This window comes from Lynx canadensis, chromosome C1 (genome assembly GCF_007474595.2).
Source record: "Lynx canadensis isolate LIC74 chromosome C1, mLynCan4.pri.v2, whole genome shotgun sequence".
NCBI lineage: Eukaryota > Metazoa > Chordata > Mammalia > Carnivora > Felidae > Lynx > Lynx canadensis.
The window spans coordinates 6,520,768-6,545,193 of NC_044310.1; the positions used below are offsets into that span (position 1 = coordinate 6,520,768).

General features: G+C 50.6%; 1 protein-coding gene across 1 annotated transcript in view; it reads left to right on the forward strand.

Annotated features, from left to right (window-relative positions):
- Window positions 1–19,459: 19,459 nt before the first annotated feature.
- The window catches only part of SLC25A33 (solute carrier family 25 member 33), a 34,302-nt gene continuing 29,335 nt past the window's right edge, over window positions 19,460–24,426 (forward strand). The window contains exon 1 of the mRNA XM_030325658.1: window positions 19,460–19,669. Within this exon, the coding sequence (XP_030181518.1) occupies window positions 19,614–19,669 (56 nt within the window). The 5' untranslated portion in view covers window positions 19,460–19,613. The remainder of the gene's footprint in view (window positions 19,670–24,426) is intronic.

The window sequence follows — 24,426 nt, forward strand, 5'->3', positions numbered from 1 at the left end:
GAGTAGGAGGAGCTCAGTGAAAACAAGTCTGGGCGGAGGTGTCCACGTGGGAGCCCCAGCACGTGGGTGCGTATTAACACCCAAGAGGAAATGAGTCACAGGGAGAGACAGTGCAGAGCGAGAAGGGGGGGCCGGCTTCCTGCACCGGGAGGTGGCCACGGGGCGGACGGAGGGCCCTCTGGGTTTAGCAACAAGGAAGCTATTGGTGACCGTGGCGGGAGCAGTTTCAGCGGCGAGAAGTCAGGCTGAGGCCACATGCAGAGTCTGGCTGTAAAAGGGGGATACAAGGGGCAGCTGGGTGGCTCAGCTGGTTGACCGTCCAACTTCGGCTCAGGTCATGATCTCGTGGTTCGTGAGTTCGTGCCCCGCTTCCAGCTCTGCTCAGAGCCTGGAGCCTCCTTCGGATTCTGTGTCTCCCTCTCTCTCTGCCCCTCCCCCCACTCGCATTCAGTCTCTCCCTCTCTCAAAAATAAACAAACATTAAAAAAAAATTTTTTTAAAGGGTGGGGGGGGGGGACACATGTAGTGCCACGGTGGGAGGAACCCAAGGTGCTTGGGGAGAAGGTTTTTCAAAGACACTAAATGCCAGAGGACAGGAAGCCACAGGGAAAGTCAAGTTCAGTTAAAACACAGAGGAGGGAGATCAAAAACAGATCAGTGGTTGCCAGGGTTGGGAGGAAGGCTGAGTAGGTGACGCACAGGGGACTTGGGGGGGGCGGGGGCAGCAAACCTGTTCCGTGAGACACTGTGTATTTCAAGATCCCTGGCACGAGGGGAGACCCTTAATGGAGGCAAAATTTTCAAAGCTCAATGGGGAGGTTGGGGGATCCCAGAATGGAAGGCAGACAGTGAGGAAAGAACCTGACCGTGTTACAACATGTGACGTGAGCTCACTGAGGGCGGCGCCCGCCTGGAGTCACCTAACACACCAGAGAACAGAGGACTAAAGACAGGGGAAAAGCCCTTGCACTCTGGTCGCTGAAGTCGCTGCTCACGGTGTGCGGGCCAACTGTTCTCCAGCATCACACGCGTGTGCCGGGATTCAAGGAACAAGACAGTGCCTGGTGGACGGTGGGAGCCAGGTTCTCCCTGATGGACCGGCAGCGACAGACAAGCCCGGGGAAAACGTAGAACAAACAAGGCGATCGGTGTGGGTTTAGCATTGGAGACATCAGTAGGGACTCAAGTTCAGCCTCACGTGAGTACAGGTGGATGAACACGCAAATCGTAGCTATGCATACATGCACAGGTTACTGTGTTTATGGGTACATCTTCAGTTTTGTCCCAGAGGAGGGCTAGAGGGAATGGCACCCATTGGCCACGAGCACACGTAGCTCCCGGATCAGGGTTTCTTTCTTTTCTTTTCTTTTTTAATTTTTCAATGTTTATTTATTTTTTGAGAGACAGAGAGAAAGAGTATGCGCACGAGTGAGGGGAGGGGCAGAAGGAGAGGGGGACAGGAGATCCGAAGTGGGCTCCGTGCCGACAGCACAGAGCCCCACCCGGGGCTCGAACCCACAAACCGTGAGATCATGACCTGAGCTGAAGTTGGACACTTCACCAACTGAACCACGCAGGCGCTCCCGGACCTGGATTTCTGATCCCAGTCTCCTCGACGGCAGGGACCAAGGCTCCTTGGAGAGGTGGCTGGTGCTAGGATGGGGCGGGAATAGGTAAGAGGAATAGGTAATAGGTAAGGGGAATAGGTAAGAGCAAGTTGAAGCGTCTTGTAGATTCAGAAAGTAAGGAGGTGCTTGAAAAGCAAAACCGTGGGGCCGGGTCAAAGAGACGGGTGCCAGTTGGAGGCTCCTGGTGGCTAGCTCTAGAACAATCTGAACAACAAAGTAAATAGTGTAGTGTTGATAACAACTCGAAGTATGAAATCAAGCTCAGTGAGTCCATACTGGTACAAATAAGCGATTGAATAAGTACCTACATTGGAGAGACAAACACGTACAGAGAAGTTCTAGATAATGGATGTGGACCCTGAGCCCTCAAGAAGGTGAAGCACAACCCTCACCCTTTAAGTGTGGGCTATGCACAGTGATCTTTGCGAACAAGGACACCATAGAAGGGGGGAAAAGAGGAACTTCGCAGTGGTGACGGCTGGCAAACACTACCTTGGCCGGGCGGCCAAGATCAACACCAACCGTGGTAAGTCATGCTGATAGCAGGTACCCTTGATATGATGTAATGAGAAGGGCGTTGCTCCTCTGTGGTCTTCCTCCCAAAAAACTCACAAGCCCAGTCTGATCATGAGCCGAGCATCAGATAATTCCCAATGGAGGGACGGTCGGCAAAACACCTCATCAGTCAGTCCTCCTCAGAACTGTCAAGGTCATCAAACACAGAAGTCTGAGCGATTGTCATAACCAAGAGGAGCCTAAGGAGAACATCACGATGAATGTCATGTGTCCTGGAGGGGATCCTGGAGCAGAAAGAGGATATTAGGTAAAAGCTGAGGAAATGTGAATAAAGGATGGACCTAAGTTATTAATAATGTATCAATACTTGTTCATTAGTCGTAGCAAACAGACTACAGTTGTGTAAGATATTGGTGGGGGAACAGTGGTCGGGGGGGGGGGACTCGATGTACTATGTTTGCAGCTTCTCTGTAAATTTAAAACGATTCTAAAATTAAAGGTTTTATTAAAAAACAACACTGGGGCGCCTGGGTGGCTCAGTCAGTTAAGCGTCCGGCTTCGGCTCAGGTCGTGATCTCGCAGTTCGTGAATTCAAGCCCCACGTCAGGCTCTGTGCTGACAGCTCAGAGCCTGGAGCCTGTTTCGGATTCTGTGTCTCCCTCTCTCTCTGACCCTCTCCTGTTCATGCTGTCTCTCTCTGTCTCAAAAATAAATAAATGTTTAAAAAAAATTTTTTTTAATTTTAAAAAATGTTTTTTAATTAAAAAAATGTTTTTTAATTAAAAAAAAAGCTTAAATGTAGAAGAGATCATCAGAGGAGCTGGAGGGGGTTGGGGGGAGCGATCGGCCAGAGACAGGGAGGACCCCCTCCCACTGCACGGAAGGAAGGAGACGGGTTGACACTGAGTGGATCCCTGGCAGGAAGCCCCGGGAGTTGGAGGCCAGCAGCCCCAACATCTGTTTTCTCTTTGAAGCCAAGCTGGTGTTCATTGGAGGCAGAAAGAGTTGGTAGGGTCTTGAGCAAAAAGGACATTTACAGAGGCCACTGCGGGGCGGAGGGGAGCACCCAGAGGAGGACGGGGCATCACCTAGGGAGCTGCAGAACAATGAGCATTTTGTTTTCCTACTCTCGGAAGAACGATTGCCATTCTTTTTCCCTTCCTCTCTCTCCCCACCTTAACACAGGCTCTGAGACTGGAAACTCAGGGCTTCTCTGCTCTGGGACAAAGCTCAGAGTTTTTTTTTTTCTGTTTCCAAAAAACGTTGAACTGTCTGAGGCTGGGGGCTGAGGGAAGCAGAGGAGGGCCGATGAGGGCCGTCGAGGAACCACTGCCTGGAGGAGGCGGGCGTGGGGTTCCGGCTTCCCCCAGAAGAAGATGGCTGGGAGGCAGGGCCGCTCCATAGGCAGCTGCCAGCAACACCCAAGTTCCTCAGGTCCTGGCCCCAGGGTCTGGGCCTCAGAACACCCTTAGGGCGTCTGCAGCGGGGAGGTGGGGGGGGGGAGGGGGGAGGGGGGGCTGCAGTGCCTGCTACACTTTGCTTTAAAGAAAATTAAGTGTAATGGACTGTGTCTCCCCCCTCCCCCAAATTCATGTTGAATCCTAACTCCTGGTACCTCGGAACGTGACTGTATTTGCAGACAGGGCCCGTAAGGAAGTGATCAAGGTTGAATGAGGCCATATAGGTGTGCCCTCATCCAATAGGACTGACCGGTGTCCTCACAAGGAGAGAGAGGCATCAGGGGTGTCCACTCATGGAGGAACGAGCGATGGAGGGTACAGGGAGAAGAGAGCCACCGCAAGCCAAGCAGAGAGGCCTCCCATGAAGCCAAACCTGGTGCCACCCGCATCCGGGACTTGTTAGGGCAGGCGGGGCAAATGTCAGCGTAACCGGACATTCCTAGCTCTGAGGGTCAGGGAGTGGCGTTTACACTGGCACAGGTGTGGTCCCCAGCAGAGCTGGCTTGGTGACTCTCCAGAGGGCAGTCTCCTGAGGCCCGGAGGCCCAGCACACTGGCTCAACCCTGCCGTCCATGACCAGCACTCCTGTATTGAGCCCCCAGCATGGGTGCAGTCTGAATCTGGGGACAACCGTATTTAAACTTCTGTGCGAGACCGAGTTACCTTGTTTTCCTTCCTTCCTTCCTTCCTTCCTTCCTTCCTTCCTTCCTTCCTTCCTTTGTTTCTTTCTTTCCTTCTCTTTCTTTCTCTTTCTTTCTTTCTTTTTCACCACACGTATACCGAATGCTCAGGGTCGCCCAGCATTTTACCAGATGCTACGGATGGGTGGCGTTATTAAGTCTTTTAGCACCAATATTCTAACCCAAGCCTCAGTGAACTTTCGGTAAAGTACCAATCAGTACCTATTTTCAGCTTTATAGCCATCCGATCTATGTCTCAACTACACAGCCCTCTCTGCCTTTGTAGGGAAAGCAGCCACAGATACTATGTAATTGAATGGATACTATGTAATTGAATGGTGTCCCCATAAAACTTTATTTAAGGATGGGGAAATTCGATGGGCGCCTGGCCGGTTTAGTCAGGAGAACATATGCCATCTTGATGTCGGGAGTTGTGAGTTCAAGCCCCACGTTGAGCATAGGTAGAGATTACTTAAAAATAAAATCCTTAGGGGCGCCTGGGTGGCTCAGTCGGTGAAGCATCTGACTTCGGCTCAGGTCATGATCTCTCGGCCCATGAGTTCCAGCCCCACGTCGGGCTCTATGCCGACAGCTCAGAGCCTGGAGCCTGCTGCGGGTTCTGTGTCTCCCTCTCTCTCTGCCCCTCCCCTGCTCACACTCTGTCTCTCTCTTTCTCTCAAAAATAAATAAACATTAAAATGTTTAAAACATAATTTAAAAAAAGTAAAATCCTTAAACAAATTTTTTTAAGGAAGGGGAAATTTGAATTTCTATACTTTTCACCTGTCGTGAAATATTCTTCTAGTGTTTCCCCCGGCCCAACCATTTACAAATGTAAAAGCCATTTTTTTTTTTAATTTTTTTTCAACGTTTATTTATTTTTGGGACAGAGAGAGACAGAGCATGAACGGGGGAGGGGCAGAGAGACAGGGAGACACAGAATCAGAAACAGGCTCCAGGCTCTGAGCCATCAGCCCAGAGCCCGACGTGGGGCTCGAACTCATGGACCGCGAGATCGTGACCTGAGCTGAAGTCGAACGCTTAACCGACTGCACCACCCAGGCGCCCCTGTAAAAGCCATTTTTAAAGCCCAGGTGGTACAAAAGCAGGTTTTGCGGCTATAGTTTGAGGACACTCTAATTAAAAAAAATAATCAAGCCCGATGTATAATGAAACGACCCTAAGTCTAACTAATTCATCAGGGTTTTGTTTGTTTGTTTCAGTCCTTGTTGATGGATATGATTCCTGATGTCAAATCTGAGCTATAAAACATAAAGATAAGCTGGGCGGTCTCTGTGGGATAGGAGTCCCCGCCTCCACTCTCCACCTGGGGACTTGGGGTAAAAAAAACACCGACTCAGGGTGGCCCGGTTAAGTGTCTGACTTCAGTTCGTGAGTTCAAGCCCCGTGTCGTCGTCGGGCTCAATGTTGTCAATGCAAACCCTGCTTCAGATCCTCTGTCCCCTTCTCTCTGCCCCTGCCCCCCCCCCCCCGCCCTCAAAAATAAACATTTGAAAGGAAAAAAACACCCACTCCAACTCCCTTTCCCAGTTCACTCCTCACGGAAGACTTTTGTGACCGAATCTGCCGTTCAGGAACTCCTAAAGGCCTCAGGATCGCAACGTGATCTGTGACTGTTGGGGCTGCGAGTGAGGGCACAGACAGGAGCCAAGTCCCTGCCCGGTGTCCTTAACAACCAGGGTTGAAGTGCCAGCCGTGCCTCTCCGTGGAAAGATTGGCTTGTCCCCGCGGTTGCCCCGAGGAGTGCTGGCAACCCCAGGCTTGTCCTAGAGTTTTAGCCGAGCCCCTGCCCTCCCCGAGGGGAAAGCCCTTGGGGAAGAAGCTTCTCCACGCTGTTGTCACAGAACAGCGAGTTCCTGGGCCACTGCCAGGAGGAGCCAGTGTCCCAGGGATGGGCCCCGGGAGCCCTGAGTCCTGAGCCCAGAGTTGCCTGTTTTTAAAACCCCACTGAGTAGCAGGGGGAGCTCATTTAAGACAAAAACAAGGGGCGCCCGGGTGGCTCAGTCAGTTAAGCATTGACTCTTGAGCTTGGCTCAGGTCTTGATCTCATGGTTGGTGAGTTTGAGCCCCGCATTGGGCTCCGTGCTGACAGCCTGGCACCTGTTTCGGATTGCCTCCCCCTCTCTCTGCCCCTCCCCTGCTTGCTCTCTACCTCTCTCTCTCAAAATAAATAAGCGTTAAAAAAAAAAAAACAAAACACGGAAACAAAAACATTGATACCCACACTTTGTGATCTAAAATCCCCAGACTGTTTTAAAGAATTAAGTGCTGGGGCACCTGGGTGGCTCAGTCGGTTGAGCGTCTGACTTCAGCTCAGGTCATGATCGTGCGGTTTGTGGGTTCCAGCCCCGCGTCGGGCTCTGTGATGACGGCTCGGAGCCTGGAGCCCGCTTCGGATCCCGTGTCTCCTTCTCTCTCTGCCCCTCCCCTGCTTGTGCTCTGTCTCTCAAAAATAAATAAATGTAAAAATAAAAAATAAAATAAAAATTCATAAATTCATAAAAAAAAAAAAAGAATTAAGTGCTATGAGTTTCGAGGACACGGGGTTATCGACACTAAGTTGGCCAGCTTCTGTGTAGCAAGGCTCGCCTGAAGAAGGTACCAGACAACTCTGTTGTCTGTTCATTTCCGTATATTTCCCGAGGCACAGGCCGTGCAGTAAAAACTAAAGCAGAAAAGACAAATGTAAACAAAAGCTCCCGGGTTGGGACTTCCGGCAGAGGTGGGGGGGGGGGGGGAGGAATGCTTAGCCAGAGCTGGGGCAGAACAGCAGAGGGCCCCGTTGGGGGGGGTGACATTTGAGGTAGATGGACCAGCAGGGAAAGGGGAGGGGTGCAGACAGAGGGCACAGCGTGTACGAAGGCACGAGGCATGCAGGAATGTCCCGTGACAGAAGAATCTGGAAATATTGCCAGAGGCAGATTGTGTTTTGAAATGGTGGGTTTGAGCTCACATTCAGCTGGGCGCCGAAGGATGGGAATCCTGTAAAACCACTGGGGGAGGTGTGGGGCTTCCCTCAGACCTCCCAGCACTGCCCCCCGCCCCCCGGGGCTATTAACGGAACGGATCGAACATTGTCAGGGACCCACCTGTGTCCCCGGCCAGCCCCAAAAGTCAGGGCAGACACTACCTAGGCAGGCCCCTGTGGCTTCCTGAATCCTCCAGGAGGCCAGTCGCCAGCAGTCTGAGGGATCCGGGAGTCAGCCCCATGGGAGCAACCTTGGGCCCCTGAGAAAGAGGAGTTGGTGGATAGACACCCAGCCTCCAGGTCCCTCGGGGGGACATTCTGAGGTCCCACACAGCCTCCCTGGGGTCCCAGGAGGATTTGGCCCCGTGTGCCCCCAGTGCTAACAGCTCATTAGCACCCCCTTCACCCCCTTCCTCCTTCCCTCATCTCACTCCAGTGCCCGGGATCACCGTCCCATCCGTGCTTTGGAGAAAAGCAAAGGCAAGCACAATTTTCCCATTTGGTTCTCTCTGGATCACAAGGCGGTGCAAATTCAAGCCCCAAACTCACATGGGGGCAAGCCTGTGAACGCCCGTTTCCAGAGGAGCTTTTTTTTTTCCCCCTCCTTGCAGCCAGATGACAGACGAGCCTCCTCACCTACCTTTGCTGGCAGATGGGTTAAAGTCCACCCTTCAGAGAGCCCGTGGCCCCTGGAAGACCCCGCCTGCACCCTTATTCCCTCAACCATCTGACCCTGAACGCCTGGGTTATAAAGTTCAGCAACCAGAGGGGAGCCACAACTCGCTGCCTGTTGACCCCTGGAGGTTTCCCGTGGTTTTGCTGAAAACTATGGCCGCTCCCCAAACGAGTAATCATAGAATGACCTCGTCATCCAGCAATTCCACTCCCGTGCACATGCCCAGAAGAACTGAAAGCTGGATCACGAACAGACTATTTGTACCCCCCACCCCCACCCCGGTGTTCCTAACAGCCTTCTTCACAACAGCCCAAATGCGGAAGCAACCCAAGTGACCTCCAACGCACGAATGGATAAACAAAGTGTGGCTGACCCATAGGACGCAGTAAAGTACTCAGCGTTTAAAAAGAAAGGACGCTCTGACACCTGCTGCGACACGGGTGAACCTCGGGAACACGTTACGCCGAGTGAAACGAGCCAGCCGCAAAGAGACAGGCTGTACTAGTCCACCCACGCGAAGCACTGAGAGCTGTCAAGTTCACAGAGACAGGAAGTGGAAGAGTGGTTCCCAGGGACGCCGGGAGGGAGCACGGAGAGTTAGCGCTGCACGGGGACAGAGTGCCTGTTCGGGAAGACGGAAAAAGTTCCGGAAACGGATGCTGGTGTGGGCCGTGAAATAACGTGAGTGTATTTCATGCCACGGAGCGGTGTTCTTAGAGATGGTTACAATGGCAAGTTTCGTTGCATCCGTATTATTATTCTCAAAAATAAATGAAGCCGAGGATAACTCAGGTTTGTGCTGTAAAAGTTATTGGGGTCGCCGGGGTGGCTCAGTCGGCTGAATGTTTTTAACTCTTGATTTCGGCTCAGGGCGCGATCTCACAGTTCGTGGGAGCAAGTTGGCGGCACAGAGCCTGCTTAGGATTCTCTCTCTCTCTCCCTCTCTCTCTCTCTCAAAATAAGTAATTTTTTTTTAATTTTTTAATGTTTATTTATTTATTTATTTATTTTTTAAACGTTTTATTTATTTTTGAGACAGAGAGAGACAGAGCATGAACGGGGGAGGGGCAGAGAGAGGGGGAGACACAGGATGGAAGCAGGCTCCAGGCTCCGAGCCATCAGCCCAGAGCCTGACGCGGGGCTCGAACTCCCGGACCGCGAGATCGTGACCTGGCTGAAGTCGGACGCTTAACCGACTGCGCCACCCAGGCGCCCCAATGTTTATTTATTTTTGAGAGACAGAGAGAGACAGCATGAGCGAGGGAGGGCAGAGAGAGAGGGAGACCCAGACTATGAAGCAGGCTCCAGGCTCTGAGCTGTCAGCACAGAGCCCGACGCGGAGCTCGAACCCACCGACGGTGAGATCGCGACCTGAGCCGAAGTCAGGCGCTTAACCGACTAAGCCACCCCGGCGCCCCCCAATAAGTAAATATTTTTTTAAACTAAATAAAAGTTATTTGTTGTGTCTCATCTTGGATTGGGAGGAGTTTTCTAGCGAGGGTTTTTTTTTGGGATCCCAAATAAGCCACTTTCCAGGAGTAGAGGCTCTGGAACCAAAGAGTGGAGGGCCCCATAGTCCCTCAGCACCTCTGCTGAGTGTTCTCCCCTAACCGCCTTTCCAAAGGGAATGTTAGATACGTCACACCCTTAACCATCCCAGAACCTACCCATTTCCTTTAGAGTATTGGACGCCAGGGAATGATTTAATGTACCGTTTGTTTCTTTGTGGTTGACAGTCTCCCCAACTGGAATTTGACCTCCACGAAGATGGGAATCACTCCTTGTTCTTACCTGAGTCCCTAGTGCCCAGATCAGGAGGAATTCAGGCAGAAGTTCTACCCCTCCCAGGGCACCTGGGTGGCTCATTTGGCTAAGCCTCCAACTCTTGGTTTGGGCTCAGATCATGTTCCCGTGGCTTGTGGGTTTGAGTCCCATGTCAGGCTCTGTCCCGACAGTGCAGAGCCTGCTTGAGATTCTCTCTCTCTCCCTCTTTCTCTGCCCCTCTCCCGCTCATACTCCCTCTCTCCAAATAAATTAATAATCTTAAAAAAAAAAAAGGTATGCCCTCCCAAAAAACCATATATATAACTCAGACTTCTCATGATTCAATGACACCATTAAGAGCCGGACTGATTCCACACCTAGAAAGCAACCTGTGTGTGTAAGTGGATACTCCAGAACAGATCTCAGGGAAGAGGTGGGGTCATAGGGATGCCAGAGAGATGGTTTTTAAAGTCTTATCAGGTTGGGTAAGGTCACCCGGGGAGAGGGTGTGGCCCCTCAATCACAGAGTGGGAAGTTTGGCAATATTTGAGCTGTAGGAACCACATTTTAAACTGCATTGTCAACTGCCCAGAACATCCCCTTTGGGGGTGGGCATCAGGATGGGACAGAAGGGGCCTGGAATCTGGAATGATAAGACAGCTTTCGTCTTATCTCTGCCCTTATCAGCTGTATAGCTCAGTAACCTGCAACTCCCAGAGCTCAGTTTCCCCATCTGTAAAATCGCCACGGGCCACATGACCCACCTTATCTGTCAACAGTCAAACCACATTCCCCCAGTGCCCTTGAGCACTGGTTTGGGGAACACTACGCCCTGTCCTGGACCCCACCCTTTTAGTGGGAGAGGCCCGGAGGTAAATAAGATCTATAAGGAAACAATGGGCTGAGCCTCAAGGAAGCAGGAGGGGCCGCTTCTAATTCAGAGCGGGTTTGTGCTGCGAAGATCCTGAATCACCTGGTAAGAGGCAAGCATTTTATTTGTCTTTTTGTTTTAATGTTTATTTATTTTATTTTTTTTTAAATTTTTTTTTCAACGTTTATTTATTTTTGGGACAGAGAGAGACAGAGCATGAACGGGGGAGGGGCAGAGAGAGAGGGAGACACAGAATCGGAAACAGGCTCCAGGCTCTGAGCCGTCAGCCCAGAGCCCGACGCGGGGCTCGAACTCACGGACCGCGAGATCGTGACCTGGCTGAAGTCGGACGCTTAACCGACTGCGCCACCCAGGCGCCCCTAATGTTTATTTATTTTTGAAACAATGCAAGAGACAGCGTGCAAGCAGCGGCGGGGCAGACAGAGGGAGACACGGAATCCGAAGCGGGCTCCAGACTCCGAGTTGTCAGACCAGAGCCCGAAGCGGGGCTCGAACTCACGAACCGTGAGATCATGACCTGAGCCGAAGTCAGACGCTTAACCGACTGAGCCACCCAGGTGCCTCCAGTTATCTTTTTTTTTTTTAATTTTTATTTGTTTTTGAAGGAGAGAGAGAGAGAGAGACAGAGCATGAGTGGGGGAGGGGCAGAGAGAGAGAGGGAGACACAGAATCGGAAGCAGGCTCCAGGCTCTGAGCTGTCAGCGCAGAGCCCGATGCAGGGCTCGAACTCCGGAACCATGAGATCCTGACCGGAGCGGAAGTCAGCTGCTTAACTGACTTGAGCCACCCAGGCTCCGCCCCCACCCCAGTTATTTTTAGCTTTGATGTCGATGGCCACGGTCGTGGCAGATAAAGCCCGTGGTAATGAGACCCCAGCCTGTTCTCCTTCCTTGACCCTGCCTCCCTCTTCCCTCACTTCTAACAGGTTTGCATATCAGCGCCAAGAAAAGTGGCTCACAGATCAGCTTAACTTGAGTGTCAGAGGGAGAAAGTCTAGGGATGCATTCTGCTTAGAGCCTCTAGTCCAGTCCTGGGAGGAGGTTGCAGTACAGACCCTGGAACCAAAACACACTGGTTGAAATCCTCTGGGCCTCAGTGATCTCCTCTGTAAAATGGGGACAATAATAATAGTCTCCCCCTGACCGTGCTGTTGTAATAGTCAGGTGACTTGACACAAGCATGGGCATTCTATAAATGTTAGCTAGGATTCTGGGTCCCTTTTGCAGACCTGTGCCCCTCCCTTGACCAGGGCCAGGGCCCCGGCATCCCAGCTCTGCCCTACTTAGACCGCAGCAACGTCAGGCCGGCAACCGGAGCTAGCTCCCCAGAGAGCACGGTGCACTTGGGATCGTTTCCAGGAGCTAATGAATTCTTCAAACTCCCCAGGGCTTGTTGGCACATCACCCCTTCAGCCCTCTGAAGGGTGGCCTGGTTCTGCCTCCCTGAGCGGGCAGGCCCGGAAAAAAAGCCCATTGGAAAGGGACCCATCGGGGGCGCCTGGGTGGCTCAGTCTGTTGGGCAGCTGGCTCTTGATTTCAGCTCATGTCATGATCTCACGGTTCATGGGTTCGAGCCCTGCATCAGGTTCCGCACTGCCCTCTCTCTCTGCTCCTCCTCTGCTCATTCTCTCTCTCTTTCTCCCCTTCTCTCTGCCCCTCCCCCACTCCTGCTCGCTCTCACTCTCTCTCTCCCTTTAAGAATAAATAAATAAGGGGCGCCTGGGTGGCGCAGTCGGTTAAGCGTCCGACTTCAGCCAGGTCACGATCTCGCGGTCCGTGAGTTCGAGCCCCGCATCAGGCTCTGGGCTGATGGCTCGGAGCCTGGAGCCTGTTTCCGATTCTGTGTCTCCCTCTCTCTCTGCCCCTCCCCCGTTCATGCTCTGTCTCTCTCTGTCCCAAAAATAAAATAAACGTTGAAAAAAAAAATTTTTAAAAAAAAAGAATAAATAAATAAATTAGAGGCGCCTGGGTGGCTCAGCCGGTTAAGTGTCCGACTTCCACTCAGGTCATGATCTCGTGGCTTATGAGTTCGAGCCCCGCGTCGGGCTCTGTGCTGACAGCTGGGAGCCTGGAGCCTACTTCGGATTCTGTGTCTCCCTCTCTCGCTCTGCCGCTCCCCTGCTCTTGCTCTGTCTCTCTCTCTCTCTCTCTTAAGAATAAATAAGCCATTTAAAAAAAAAAATAAGGTTAAACATAAATTAATTAAATTAAATAAACAAACAGAAAAAAAGTGACTCCTCCAAGCTCGTTCTGCTTCACCGACGGTTCCGGGACCCAGGTGGGGACCCGTGCCCTGAGCCGCTGGGACTCCTGGCCCCGTTCTCCATCCTTTGCCTAGCAACTCTGTGTTGTCTTCCAGAAAGCCAGAGAGAGCTGTTACTTGTCAAAACTCTGTCAGGTGCAGCTGAGGTGAAGCTGCCCGGAGAACAAGAACTCTTCCCCACCCGGGATGTTCTTCTCTGCAAGACTGAAACTCCAGGCAGGCGGGACCGTGAAGTTCACCCGCCACGGATGCCCCATGCCATACCCAGGTATACAACAGAGTGGGGGACAAGGCAGCATTTGTCCCGTGGAATGAATGAGTGAGTGAGTGGTGTCTACCCCATTTCTCTCTCTTGCCCTGCCCTACCCCCCCCCCCCTCAACCGGGGGAAGCTGCTGAGGGTCCGGTCACCGTTGCTTCTGGAACGGCGACACCCATGTGGACGCTCCCGGCCCAGCATCCCTCAGGACTCAGCGCTGTGGGGCTGAGGAGGGCAACGGGCATCTCCTCAGTTCAGGGCCCCACGCTGGGGACGAGAACCCAGACCCCACTTCCTATACCAAGGGTCCTCAAAGATTCTTGCCCTATACAGCCTTTCCAGCTGCCAGCCACGTCCCACCAATAATGTGACTTGATCCCATACTGAGGGGCTGGGGAGCCAGAAGCAGGACTGTGACGAGGCTTGTGTTCCTCTGGCCAAGGCGCAGTTACCTTACATAATCCTCACCACAACCCCGGGAGGCAGGTACTATTATTTATCATCTCTGGCAGTTGGGGAACAGATGCTCAGAGAGGCTGATTTGCCCCAGATTCTGGGACTTGAGCCCACACGGCCTGACTCTAGGGTGGGTGCGCTCACCTCGGCCTCAGCTTGGCGGGGAAGCGCCCCCATTCTGCAGGCAGGGGTAGCTTCCTCAGCCTCTCCTGAGCTCGGTCTGCTCATCTGTGAAAGGGGCTTGGAGGAACCGTGAGGAACCTCCGGCCCTGAAGCCCGGAGGCTAACTCCCCCAGCAGCAGCCGAGCCCGACCTTGGTCCGCCCCATTTGATGGCAAACCCTGACCTTGCCTGACCGGGAGGCCATTTACAGGGGGTCGTTAAATCCCAGGAAGGAGAACTATTCAAAACCGTTTGGAGCTTGAAGAGGGTGTGGTGCCCTGGGGGTGTCATTTAGTATAGGGTAGCTGCGACCATCTGTCCTGGGACTTCTCTGAGGTCATCAGAACAGCTCTGGCGGTTTGGGATCAGGGGTTAAGTGTTTACAGCATCCTCCACACAAAGCTGGCGGACAGCAGGTACTCAATAAAAGACAACCCTCCCTTCTTTTAGGGTGACACAGCTCCTTAACCTCTTTGTCTCCAGCCCACTCTGGAACTAGACTTCTTGTGCATTTCAACGGCTGCCAATAGGTATGAGGAAGAATCCCCGTAACAGGGTCTGCTGCTCAGTACTGAAGGCCAGATAAACAAACGTTGGTACTTCCTTTCCAATTTCCAAAAAAGCCCAAACTTCTTTGTCTTGTCAGTTCTTCACAAATTTTATGGTTTCCTTGTCAAAAAGGTAGAAAACCTATCTGCTCCGGTCACTTCTTTGGGTCCGATGTCTTTGGGGGCCCCAAACGTATGAAATTAAATCGTTTTTCTCCTGTTAATCTCTCTTTTATTACAGGAGGTGTCACAGCCAAGAACCTAGAAGGGTAGAAGCAAATTTCTTTTTCCTCCCCTACAGTGCATTCCTTCTAAGAAAGGAACAGGGAAGCATGGGGGCAGGGGCGATGGGCTCACAAAGAGCTTGGACAAACAGGTTCCAGCCTGGCGGACCTGAAGAGGGCAACTTGCTGGCCGAGGCTTATCCTTGCGGGAGCCGGGACAACACAGGCCTTTTATGAGCAAGGAGGCTGGGCTCGCAGAGCCTCATTAGGACTGTGGCAGAAACTTGGCTCTGGCTGGATTTCTTAAGGAGAAACAAAAGGAGGAGCGCAGCAGCCCGCTGGGCAATTGTCCTTTGCCCCCCAACCATACCCCCTGCCCCTGCTACCCACCAGCCCCTGGGAAGACAGGGGCCTTGAACATCAGCTCATTCTAGGGGAGGCCTCTCAGGAGGGAAAAGAGCCCTGTTCCAACCTTAGGCTTAATAAGGAAGCAAAATGCTCCTTACAATTCCCTGGAAAGATCTGAAATCCTAGCCTGTGGGGGTGCAGTGGGAGGTGTTTTCCCAGGAGCGGGCAGCTTTGCAGAAAAACAAGGATTACAGAAGCAATTAGAGGTTTGACAGCCACCAATCAGAGGAAGAAAGCAAGAAGAAACCAGCAACGGGTCATCAGGGAGCCTCAGGCCCTTCAAAATTTGAACAGTTGCAAAAAACCCAAACAAGCCTCTCCTCCCCCACCCACCAAGTCTGGGAGTGGTGGCTTAAATGGGGTTAGCGCCTAAGTGGATCTCCCTGTAGAACCATCTGTCTGTGCCCTTCCTCATCCCTAAACTTGATATGTTGGATGTATGCTTATACATGTAGTCTGCTTGGCTTTTTTCCTTTCCAATCAATGTTATTGAGATATAATTTACGTACAATAAGATGCAACCATTTTACTGAAGTTTGACAAGTATGTATACCTCGATCGGGCTTGAGAACATTTTCATCACCCTAAGAATGTCTTCTGGCCTCTTTGCAGTCAACCTCCCTTCCTAGCCCCAGCCCTAGGCATCTACTGATCTGCTCTCTGTCACTATACGTTAGTTTTGCCTTTTCTAGATTTTCATATAAATGGAATCATGCATTCCTTTATGTCTGACTTCTTTGTTATGGTTGCTGTTGTTCAGATGCTGTTGTAAATAGAATTTTTTTGGGGGGGGCGCCTGGGCGGCTCAGTCAGTTAAGCATCCGACTTTGGCTCAGGTTGTGATCTCACAGCTCATGAGTTCGAGACCCGCATCCGAGACTCTGTGCTGCCAGCTCGGAGCCTGGAGCCTGCTTCTGATTCTGCATCTCCCTCTCTCTCTGCCCCTCCCCCCCGCTCATGCTTTTTGTCTCTCTCCTTTAAAAATAAATAAACACTAAAATAAATTTTTTTCGTATTCAAATTGCTCGTAGCTAGCAAAAATTATTTCTTTCTTGTATAATTAACCTTGTGTCTTGTGATCTTACTAAATTCACTAACTAGTTTTAGTTCTTGTTATACAGATTCATTAGGACTCCGTAGTAAACTGTTATATCATCTGTGACTAAAGACGATTTTACTTCTTCCTTTCTGATCTTTATATCTTGTATTTATTTTTCTTGCCTTATTGCGTTGACTGGGACCTCTAGTGCCACACTGAAAAGTGGTAAGCACAGATGGTCTTGTTGCTGATCCTAGGGAGGCAGGCAAGCAATCTTATTACCGGTATGAAGTTAGCTGTAGATTTGTTGTAGACGCCCTTATTCAGGGAGAGGAACTCCTTCATATTCCCAGTTTGCCAAGAGCTTTTTCCAGGAATGGGTATTCAGTTTTGTCAAATGCTTTTTCTGCATCTACTGCCACAATCACCTGGTTTTTCTCTTTTATTCTGTTCCTATGCTATATTGATCGACCTCCAAATGTTAACCAACCTTTCGTCCTGGGGACATCTCTCACTTGCTTTGATGCATCATCCTTTTCATGTGTCGCTGGATCTGAGCGCTCCTGTTTTGACAAGGATTTTTACCCATTTTAACCCCTGATGTACCCCGAGCCTAGAACACTACCTTAAACAGAGTAAATGCTCAATAAATAGGTGTTGAATAAATGAATGAATGAAATCTCTTCCTCCACGTGGCAGTCAAAGGATGTGCACATTTCAACATTTTGGCAAAACGTCCAGACTTCCTTCTGAAAATATTGTCCCAGCCTTCACTCCCACCAACCCGTATGCCAGGCAGGGAGGGAACATTGGTGCCCCGCACTGCAAGAATGCACAGCAACATGACCTGGTAGCCACAGCCACGATCCCTTTGCTGAGTGCCAGGTAACAGGAGAGGGAAGCACTCGATGCCCCCACGCGAACAGCAGTGGCCTCACAGAAAAGCTGATTTTTGAGCTGGTCTCAGATGAGGTCCAGAAGGCATCGGGCCAGCAGAGGAAGGGGGCATCCTAGGCAACAGCATGTTCTAAGGCACAGAGGCATGAAAGATCATTGCATCAGCCACTCACTAGCTGTGTGACCTTGGGCAAATTTGTCTTGCTTATCCATAAAAAGGAAACGAAAACAACAGGGCTGCCAAACATGGTGAGTATCCAACAAGATAATATACATGAAAGACCTTGGAAAAACTCTAACATGAAGGCAGAGTTACTATTAACAAGGAGGCGGGGAGGGCTGTGCATGCGTCCAGCACAGCCTAGGCTAGCTGAGCAAAAGAAAGCAAGAGCCTGGGGGCACCTGGGTGGCTCAGTCTTTTAAGCATCCAACTTCTGCTCTGGTTGTGATCTCCCAGTTCATGGGTTCGAGCCCTGCATTGGGCTCTGCGTGGACAGTGTGGAGCCTGCTTCGGATCCTCTCTCTCTGCTCCCTCCCCACTTGCACGTGCACATTCTCTCTCTCTCTCTCTCTCTCTCTCTCTCTCTTTCTCTCAAAATAAATAAACTTAAAAAAAAAAAAAAAAGCCAGAGGCTGGGAGCACCCCACTGGCTCAGTTGATAGAGCATGTGACTCTTGATCTCAGAGCCATGAGATCAAGCCCTGCGTTGAGCGTGGAGTCGCCACCAAGATAAATAAATAAATAGAGGCTGGCACCCAGCCCTGGTGTTAGAAGCCTGGGTCCCAGCCTCAGACACTTCCGTGAGAGCAGCCAATGTGGAGGGCTGTGTCTCAAGGATGGCATCCCCTCGGGTTAGAATCCTGCCTAGATGAGAGAGGTTCCTTCCTGGTTAACAGGGTTGTATTACTTTCTCCTTCCTTGTACTCATGCCCCATAAATCATCTTCAGCTAAGACCAACGCTGACTTCACAAGCAGCTAAAGCAAGGGATCTGGGAGATCCAGGAAACACGAAGAAACTTGATTTTTTTTTCTTCCTGTTTGCCTTATTTCCTTCCTTTCCTCTTTTTCCTCATATCATGGAGCACTCGTATGGCTTTCCCTCTTTCTAAGCCTGGGAGTAATGGTTTTAATATGGAGTATTCACTGCATTTGCGTTTTGGATGACTGCTCCTAAAAGCTGTTTTTAAAGAGTCCCGGCAATCAAATACCCAGCTCCTGTGTTTGCACACAATTTCCCTTCTGCTTAAGCTCTCTTTGTGTTTACACACTGGACATCTAGCAGCTTGGTTAGGTCAAGGTACTGCTTTTAGCAACTCTGGAGATTGAAAACATGGTATATTCTGTACGTAGTGCTCCGGAGGGGGATGGAAGCGGGGAATGACAGACTGGGTAAAGGGGCAGATTTTTTTTTACTGCAGAGTAGGTGAGAGGCATGAAAACTTTCAACAGCAGTAATGGAAGGAACACAGAGAAGGAGATGGCTTTGGGAGAATTTCAGGAGACAGAAATGCCAGGTGAGTGAGGGGCTGCTGAGAGAAACAGAGAGTGGGGAGTCCAAGGTAAAGTTTCTGGTGTTAGTGGCTGTGCAGATGCTGGTGTCACCACCAGGACGGGAAATACAAGAGGCAGGGCAGGTTTGGGGAAGGGGCAGAATGGAAAGATGAGTTCAGTTGGGCACAAGTATTCATTAGCTTCTTGGGTCATTACTGGCGGCAGGTACCTTGTCAGGAACAACCAGAAATAAGAAACAAGATCCCTGCTCTCCTGAAGCTTACACTCCAGGGGTAGACGGTCAGCTTAGAGGAATAAATCAGCAAAATAACTGCAGGGGCCTATGTGAGCAAATGAAGTGGAATCATGTGATAGAGGGTGCTGCAGGGCGACCAGGGAAGGCCTGCCTATCAGACTTGGAGGGAAGATGCCAGCTGAGTTTGACAGTGACCCAAGGACAAGTAGAGAAGCAGCTTGAATATAGAAGCTTGGAGCTCAGAAGCCTGGGTGGCAGATGATCAGAAAGGATAGGCCAAAAGCGTTTTTTGCAGGACATAATGCTAATTACAGAAAAATCAAAAATAAGTTAGGCTGTTTTATGTGTTTTTCCTAAGCTGGACGTTGAATACAGAGCTGCGGGATGCAATATGTAATTTATACACCTTTTTGCACATCGTATCACAAAAACTAAACTAAAAATACACTAAAAAAAAAAAAAAAAAAAAAAAAAAAAGGAAGAGTCCCGGCCCTGAGTCCCCCTAGGCTTTGCCAAGGCGGCTCTGTCTGCATCAGAGCGCGGACCGAGCGGCGTCGGCCGGTTCTCACTCCCGGTGCCTTGGCCCAGGCCGGCCCCGCCCAGCCTTTCGCTCGGAGCAGACGCCCGCCCAGGCTGCGCCGTCGCCCCGCCCACGCTCACATGCCGGCCAATGGGCGCGCGGGATCCGGGCCCACACCCCCGCCGCGTGCCGCCCCGGGCTCGCGCCGCCGCGTGACGTCACGGCCCGGCCCCCGCCACGTGACGGCCGCGCGCCGGGCTCCGGCTGGTGCTGGGCTCGCGCCGCAGAGGCCGGTGAGGCGCCGGCGGCCACGCCGCGGAGGGCGCTGAGCGAGGGAGCGGGTTGTGCGGCCGCGCGCGCATGGAGGCGGCGCCGGCAGCCGCCTGAGGGCCGCGGGAAGAGCGGAGCGGGCCACCTCGCGCATCCCTCGAGCGGCCTCGCTCCCCGGGCACCCGGAGGCGGCGGGCCGTGGAGCCGGCGCGGCCATGGCGACGGGCACGCAGCAGAAGGAGAACACGCTGCTTCACCTCTTCGCCGGCGGGTGAGCGTCCCGTCCAGACCCTGCGTTCCCCCCCCCCACGCCCTGGGGCGCCCCCCGCGCCCCGGTTACCCGCCCTCGCCGGGCCGGAACGCCGGCTCCCAGAGGAGGAAGTCCCGGCGGTGGGGAGGCCCTGGGGGCGCGGGCCTTCCCCCACCTCGGGCCGCATCCCCCGGGGGTGGTTTCACCCGGAGCCCGCCGCGCTCCCACGCCCTTTCTCCCCCGCCTCGGCGAGTCTGGCTTTTTCTCCTCTTAAACAATCAGAGGCTGGCGTGACGAGTGTCACTCGGGGGCGGTCCTGCCTGGCCACTGTGGCTCGGTCCGCCCCACATCCTCCCGGCCGGCCGCCCTGGCTGTGCTGCACTCGCTGTCCTGCCCGGATTGTGCTTCAGGGCCTGTTTCCCAAGGGCCTGGGCAGTCTTGCGGGTGCTGGGGTGGGCCCGGGGGGTCCTCGGGGTCGCGCCGCGGCGAGTTCCGCCAGCCTAGAGGGCTGCAGGTGTTGGGCATCAGCAGGGGCCTGGAAAGTAGCGCTGGCGAGCCGCGATGCTGGCCCGCAACCCGCGGGAGGGCCTCTGGGGGCCTTGGGGTGGGGGTGGGAGGATGAGGTCGGGGCGGTGTGTTGAAATGCTTCTCACCTGCCGGTGGACGCGTCCACCGTAAGATGTGCCCTGTTTTGAGAGCTGCATTTTTGTGATCGTCGTGCACCTTGTATTTTTCAGCGGTGGCAACGCAGTTTTAGGGAGGTTGGGTGGTAGGGGGGTTAGGAAGGGAGCTGATCTTTCGATTCTTCGGAAAATAGTAGTGAAAATATTTTTGAGTATTAGTAATTTTTTTTTTCCCTTTTAATACAGCTGGTGGCTTTGGGTCCTTTTGCAGTCTTCCAGGTATTTGGTCTTATTTGAGGACCTCAAATAAGAGGCCTGGCACAGCAATTTTTTAAGTGTGGGACATTCTGCATAAAATAGAATTTATTGTGGATTATCATCTTGACTTGAGTATTTCAGTTGCAGCTTGGCCTGAAGTGTGCTCCTTATTACAAACCAGTAAGGGTGGAGAACTTAACCTGCCCAAAAGTAAGGGATGAAAATGTTCTTGAACTCTTTGTTCTTATGTAGGTGATCACCCACTTTGTTTCTCCAGCCAAAAAGTTTTGGTTCTTCATAGATAGGAAGAATTTCTCATTCATCTCTAACCTGTCCTTCCTTCTCCATCCGGTCACATCATCCCCCAGTGTTTCCTGAGAATAACGGGTATGGGGGTGTATTCCTAAATTAATCTAGTGTATTAATTTTCATTCTGGGGAGTTTGAAACAGGTTGGCCGTGCAAAAGTCATTTCTCAAGCCAAGAAGGGTAATTTTTAAAAATGATTTCTTACTCCGTAATTTTGATTTCCTGTTTTTAGTGAGGTGTTTTTTTAAAAAAATTCTTTGTATCCCAGACTAGGAGAGTTACCTGGTGTGGAGCAGCTTCTGTGAGGCTTACTGCAAAATCTGTCGCCCTGTCTTGATGAATTTCCCTACCTGCCCTTCACAGTGCCCTCTGGCTGCTAATTCTCCTACTGGAGCTCCAGCCTCTTCCCTTGTGATGGAGGAAAATTGCAGCAGCGGCACAACTCACACGGACTGATTAAAATGTAGAGTTTATTAGGGTGGTGCCTGAAGCCATCGTATTTAACAGGTTTCAGTTCCATCTTCTACAGCAGCTCGGGATTTCTTGTAGATACTCAAGACAGAATGAATCTTCGAAGGGCTGTTTTGGCCGTAACGAATTGGATTTTGATACATTCCCACTAGCCTAAGATATGTATGTGACTTCCCTTTCCTTTTATGAAAGAACACTAGTATATCATATAGTTAAAATCAGTAAACCCAGTGGGGCCACCTGGCCCAAAGGCAGACTCCCTGCTTTGCTCTAACTAGTAGTTTCCATTGTTGTGAAGCTGGCATCTTTCCAAAACTCTAAGATTCATTATCTTTGTAAGGAAGTCAGAGCCCTTTGTTTGTAAATTTGTCACATTCCTCCCATTTAGTGAATAGCCATTGGGAACTAATACCAAGCAAGTTTAACTTATCAGTAATTAATGACATCGAATAACTATGTTTATCAGGTATAAGAGGCTTATGACTAAGTTGAAAATTAACATTAGAGCCTGGGAAATAAAAACTGCGTCCCAAACAACTCCTAGTCCTTTAAGTTTCTTTGTTTTTAAAGACAGTTTCTTGGGTTCTTTGCAAAGGCAAAAAGTACTCCTACATTAATCTGTAATAGTCCTCTTTTTAACACAGTGTTACCCTTAAAGAAGAGAACTGCAGGAAAAACCACCCACAAACCAACACCTAAAAATAAGCTCTTTGGAAAAGGTTCTCTGCATGTATATGTGTACCAAATGTAATTTCATAGCTAATTTTAAAATAGGCTCGTATTCTTTAAATTGCTTTCTTCTTAGTAATATATTGAGTTTTAATGACAGCACGGGAGTGAATTTTCTGAGTATACCTGTAGTCACTCTACTGTTCAGTGGTTGCCATGAAAAAGGTGAACACAATTTCCAAGCCCAGTGACTGGAGTTCAGTGAGGATGTTAAAGTAATTTTATGACAGGGCTCCCTAACTTATTCTGATGACATAATTTCTTTTTAATCTTATTTCTAATTTTTTACAAACAAATAACTGGACATCCTTGCGTGTACATGTATGTGTAGGTCTCTGATTGGTTTCTTAGGATAAACCATTAAATGTACAATCACTGAGGCAAAACCCATCTTTAAGGTTTAGACACCTACCTTGTTGTGGCACGTTGATTCGTAACCAGCTCTTACGATGTGTTACTTCTGCATGGGTGAACGTCATTCGTTGGATGTTGATTTTTAGTATCTTTAGGGATACTGCAGTTTTCTGCTTTCTTCCCTCTCGTCCCCAAATCTGGGTTGTATTGTTATCAAAATAAAAAGCATATTTAAACAGATTTTGTTACTACATAACAAAACCTGTGGTTCCTTTTCTACTGTTTAAGCATTCTCAGGAAGAGAAACACCGAAATCCTTTGGAGTGGCCCTTCTGGGTCCAGACGTTATATCTATTAAGAAAAATCCTTTAATGGGGTGCCTGGGTGGATTAGTCAGTTAAGTGTCTGACTTCCGCTCAGGTCATGATCTCAGGTGAGTTCAAGTCCCGCGCGTCAGGCTCTGTGCTGACAGCTCAGAACCTGGAGCCTTCTTCAGATCCTGTCTCCCTCTCTCTCCGCCCCTCCCCCCTTCTCTCTCTCTCTCTCTCTCTCTCTCTCTCTCAAAAAAGGCGTTAAGAAAAATAAAAGAAAAATCCTTTAAACTTTCCTTCTCAGATGTCTCGGGGGTTCTGGCAGTCCCTATAATGTTAGTGACACCCTTCGGCTGCTGAAGAAGCAGTGACAGCCAGGCGACGACTTAGTAGACGTGCTCAGCACCTGGAAGAGCCGGGCTAAGCTGTCCCGGGAGTTAGAGGCAGATGACCTGGATTATATGCTTTAGTCCTATTTTGGTGGCATGTGTTTTTTCCTTTGTCGTCAAATATACTCACCATAGCCTTTAAAATGTATTTTAGTGGGACTATAGTATGTCTTTAAGGTTTTAAAATAGGTAATCCAAGGTGTGTCCAAGATTGAGTATCGCCCCCCCCTCCCCTGCATTATGGACATCTGTCACCTGGTATACTTGTACTTTGCTTGTGCCTAGGAATGTAATCTGTATCAGCTAATGGTCCCCTTGGGAGTGAGGCGCGTGTTGTGTTTGACAGGGGGCCTGCCATGCTGGAAGAAATTTTAGTAAAAGACACGTCACAGTGTGCACATAATATTTTATATAAGACTTACGTATATCGAGAATATACGTTGGCTTTTGCTTCTTCAGTGTATTTTACATATGTGACAGACATTTTTTTTAATTTTTAATTTTATTTTAGAGAGTGCGTGAGAGCGGGGTAGAGGGGCAGAGTCGGGGGAGGAGAGGGAGAGAGAGAATCCCAAGCAGGCTCCGTGCTCAGTGCCGATCCCAGCACAGGGCTCAATCCCGAGACCCCCGGGATCAGGGCCTGAGCCAAAATCAAGAGTTGGATGGACGGACGCTCAACCTACTGAGCCTCCCAGGCACCCCTGTGACAGACGGTTTTAAAGGCCGTGCGGTGTTTGTATGAAGGATTCCCGCTGGAAGTAGCCTTCATGGGAATAGCAACCGTGTCAGTTTTCATCACCTTGCATCACCGGTACACTTCAAGTACAGTATCACACTTGTTACAGATGCCTAATCGATACTTATTTAATGATTGACTAACTGAATAAAAGGTAGTGTGTGGCTTATCTGGGGTTTAGATTTATGTGCTCTGTTAAATTGTCCCAAATAAAAGTAGTGCTTTGATTATTTATGAACTGGGAACATGGTTCTCTATTAAGATTTGCTGAAACTCTAATTGGCATACAGTAACATTATTTTGGATTTGTGGATTTGCTAAAAATGATTCTCCTCAGGTTTAGAAAATACTGAAGAGTTTTTTATTCATTCGGTAGGGCGCTATTTACCGGCGCCTAAGTGGCTCAGTCGGCTGAGTGTCCAACTTCAAGGTCATGATCTCGAGGTTCCTGAGTTCGAGCCCTGCGGCGGGCTCTCTGTGCTGACAGCCTGGAGCCTGCTTCAGATTCTGTGTCTCCCTCTCTCTGTCCCTCCCCCACCTGCACTCGCTCGCATGCTCGCTCTCTCTCTCTCTCTCTCTCTCTCTCTCTCTCTCTCAAA